General features: G+C 42.1%; 1 protein-coding gene across 1 annotated transcript; it reads left to right on the top strand.

The window, feature by feature from the left end:
* The first annotated feature begins 1,415 nt into the window (after positions 1 to 1,415).
* LOC149443822 (olfactory receptor 6C1-like) lies at positions 1,416 to 2,531 on the top strand. Its single transcript, XM_089655242.1, has one exon. The coding sequence runs from the start codon at positions 1,521 to 1,523 to the stop codon at positions 2,529 to 2,531; it is 1,011 nt and encodes a 336-aa protein (XP_089511368.1). The 5' UTR covers positions 1,416 to 1,520.
* Positions 2,532 to 4,040: the final 1,509 nt, after the last annotated feature.

The following is a 4,040-nucleotide window of genomic DNA, read 5'->3' as shown; positions in this document are numbered from 1 at the left end:
GCAGAGCCGAAGTCAGGAACAAGTATCACGCAGAAGAGTAATCAGAGGCAGGTCAGGAACAAGCCGGGTCAGCAACAAGGAAATCACACAGGAACAAGCAGGAAACGGGGAACAGCTGAAAACCAGTCAGCACTCAGCACAGGCAGAGGCACCTTTTAAATTGTCCATCTGACGCCAATCTTCACTGTACGTGTGTGCGATCGCGCATTTCTGTGCACATGCGTGCTTCTATTCGCCAATCGTCTCCACGGGATTCCCTTACAGGTCAAAACAGTTGAGTATACACAAGCACTTTGGTCCACAACCACAATTACAGGTCAATGCCAGTAGAGCCATCCAGAAGGAAGGGGCATAATACAGAAATATAAAAAGGTAATGACCAATAGCCCTTATGGACCTAGAGAGAGATAAAAATGGGGGGGGGGGGGGAGGCAGTAGGGAAGGGAGAAGAGGGGAAGGAGGAGTAGAATAAAAAGGTGGGAGCAGGAAAGAGGGATCCCTAGTTGCCTACATGTAGGCATTTCTAGAAGCACTGGGTACTAACAACGCCATTGGATGTATCATACTTTCTTTCATCTCATCTCTTGCCTCTACCTATGCCGTCCATATCTTCATACATTTTTTAGGGCAATTGCATCCCAAATAGGTAAGTCTGTAAAATGGTAAAACTGCATTAACCATAGATCTCCAGTGCTGCAGAGTAGGTGGGTCAGATAGTGTCCACTTAGAGAGAATAGTATTTCCAACGTACAAAACTGTATGAAAGATATAGGTGCATCCACCAGAGAGTTGCTTCCTTGTCTCTAACACAAGAACAAGTGATTATAGCTGGGCATTGCACACAAGACAACTCTAGCTTAGGTACAAATAGGAATTCCAAATCTGTATCCTGGTCCACCAGTTCTCAGAAATTATGTATTTCGGGGAGACATGGACTTGAATCTAAGGTAAAACTACTCCAAAAGGTCCCCCAGGCACACACCTCCCATAGAATAGAGCCCCCTCAAACGCTAGGGCCCATATGCAGTAGGCAAGAGGCTAGCCTGCACTCCTCACAAAAGAGAAATAGATTGTTTACAATGTGTTTTGTCAACAGTATCCTATATTCCCGAGAGCAGTATGAGAGGATCTATGGGGATCACCAAACCGCTCTCCGCATTGATGTCAGCTACTACTTCCCAAGAGAATTCTTGTATTAGTGAGCAGGATCATACCATACGAATAAGGTATGAATTATTATTATTAATGGTATTCTAACAAGTAAGTCAAACATTGTCTATTATGTTTTGTTGCTTATTCAAGCAGTTTCTTTGAAAGAAAAGAAGCTACCTAGATTAACAGCAACCATCTTCAACATCATAAAACAAGTCAAGCTACATAACTAGCTACTACTAGCTATACCATGACCTGGAAGAACCTTTCCAGATAACTTAGTTGTCAATCGTGTGTCTAATATTGCTGATTTGTTAAAATACTCTCTCTTTTCTTATATATTCCTGCTCAAAAACAAAGCAAAGGTTATGATGAATCAGACAAGTTGGAGTTTTTTCATTATTCAAGGTTTTTCTGATGTGCCAGAACACCAGGTTGTCACCTTTGTGTTTATTCTTCTCACTTACCTCCTTGCTCTCATTGGAAACCTGGTCATTCTTCTCTTGGTGTACACCAACCCTCATCTTCACACTCCCATGTACATCTTCCTTTGTAACTTAGCTATCTTGGATCTGTCATGTTCTACAGTTACGCAGCATAAAATTCTTGCCATGTTTGTAACAGGAAATAAACAGATTTCTTTCTATTCTTGTATGTCTCAGATTTATTTATTTTCATCTTTCACCACTATCGAGCTGTTCCTTCTGACAGCGATGAGTTATGATCGATATATGGCCATCTGCCAACCCTTACATTATGTGACGGTCATGAGCTCTGAACGTTGTTCAGCGCTGTTCTCAGTGAGCTGGCTGACGGGATTTATCGCAGTTATACCATACATTGTGTTGTTGTTACAGATTTCTTGCTATAAGTGCAATATTATCAATCACTTCTTCTGTGATATCAAACCAGTTATGGAACTGTCTTGCAGTGACACTTTTGCACTGGAAGTCTTGATTTTCACGGAAGGTATATTCTTTTTAAGCCTAACCCCATTTGTTCTCACCTTTATCTCTTATGTCTTTATTATTGTTACAATTATGAGGATCCCTACCAACTCAGGTAGACATAAAGCCTTCTACACTTGCTCATCACACCTGACAGTGGTCATTCTTCTTTACGGGACCCTTCTCTGTCAGTACCTGAGGCCAGCTTCAAGTGACAATATAAATTCCAATAAAGTGTTCTCGCTTTTCAACACAGCTCTAGTTCCGGTATTAAACCCCATTATATACAGCCTGAAGAATGAAGATGTGAAAATAGCCCTAAAAGGAACATTGATGTGTTTTAAGACGAGCAATAAAAAAACGAATAACATGAAACAAATCAATGAAAAAATAGTAGCACGCTCTTGGAGGTCCCCCCCTGGTATCCCTTGACCTCCTGAAGGCCAAGCTGACCTGGATTATGGTCAATGAACATTTGACCTCTTTTCTTCATGATAGGTTGGCCTACTTTGAAAAAACCTGGGATCCTTGGATGAAATATCGCTCACCACAATTAGAGATGAGCGAAGAAATGAAAAATTCGATTCGGCTGATTCGGCGAATTCCAGTGTGAAATTCGATTCGATGCGAATTTCTCCGCTACGAAGATGACTTATTTAAAGGGTTTCTAGGCTTCAGAGAGCCTTTAAATTAGTGCAGAACACTGTACCTTTAATTTAAATGCCCTTGGAGATGAGGAAGGAGAAGGAGAAGGAGAAGGATGAGAAGAAGGAGAAGGAGAAGGATGAGAAGAAGGAGAAGGAGAAGGGTGAGAAGAAGGAGAAGGATGAGAAGAAGGAGAAGGATGAGAAGAAGGAGAAGGAGAAGGATGAGAAGAAGGAGAAGGAGAAGGATGAGAAGAAGGAGAAGGAGAAGGATGAGAAGAAGGAGAAGGATGAGAAGAAGGAGAAGGATGAGAAGAAGGAGAATGATGAGAAGAAGGAGAAGGATGATAAGAAGAAGGCTGAGAATAAGGAGAAGGATGAGAAGAAGGAGAAGGAGAAGGATGAGAAGAAGGAGAAGGATGAGAAGAAGGAGAAGGAGAAGGATGAGAAGAAAGAGAAGGATGAGAAGGAGAAGGATGAGAAGAAGAAGGATGAGAAGAAGAAGGATGAGAAGAAGGAAAAGGATGAGAAGAAGAAGGATGAGAAGAAGGAGAAGGATGAGAAGAAGGAGAATGATGAGAAGAAGGAGAAGGATGATAAGAAGGACAAGGAAGAGAAGAAGGAGAAGGAGAAGGATGAGAAGAAGGAGAAGGATGAGAAGAAGGAGAAGGATGAGAAGAAGGAGAAGGATGAGAAGAAGGAGAAGGATGAGAAGAAGGAGAAGGATGAGAAGAAGAAGGATGAGAAGAAGGATGAGAAGAAGGAGGAGAAGGATGAGAAGAAGAAGGATGAGAAGAAGGAGAAGGATGAGAAGAAGGAGAAGGAAGAGAAGAAGGAGAAGGAGAAGGATGAGAAGGAGAAGGATGAGAAGAAGGAGAAGGATGAGAAGAAGGAGAAGGAGAAGGATGAGAAGAAGGAGAAGGATGAGAAGAAGAAGGATGAGAAGAAGGATGAGAAGGATGAGAAGAAGGAGAAGGATGAGAAGAAGGAGAATGATGAGAAGAAGGAGAAGAAGGAGAAGGATGAGAAGAAGGAGAAGGATGAGAAGAAGGAGAAGGATGAGAAGAAGGAGAAGGATGAGAAGAAGGAGAAGGAGAAGGATGAGAAGAAAAAGGATGAGGAGAAGGAGAAGGATGAGAAGAAGGAGAAGGAGAAGGATGAGAAGAAGGAGAAGGATGAGAAGAAGGAGAAGGATGAGAAGAAGGAGAAGGAGAAGGATGAGAAGAAGGAGAAGGAGAAGGATGAGAAGAAGGAGAAGGAGAAGGATGAGAAGAAGGAGAAGGATGAGAAGAAGGAG

The sequence above is a fragment of the Staurois parvus genome, unplaced genomic scaffold, assembly GCF_062004578.1.
Source record: "Staurois parvus isolate SC_StPar_1 unplaced genomic scaffold, SC_StPar_1.0 ptg000828l, whole genome shotgun sequence".
In the NCBI taxonomy this organism is placed as follows: domain Eukaryota; kingdom Metazoa; phylum Chordata; class Amphibia; order Anura; family Ranidae; genus Staurois; species Staurois parvus.
This window is presented reverse-complemented; position numbering and strand designations above follow the sequence as displayed.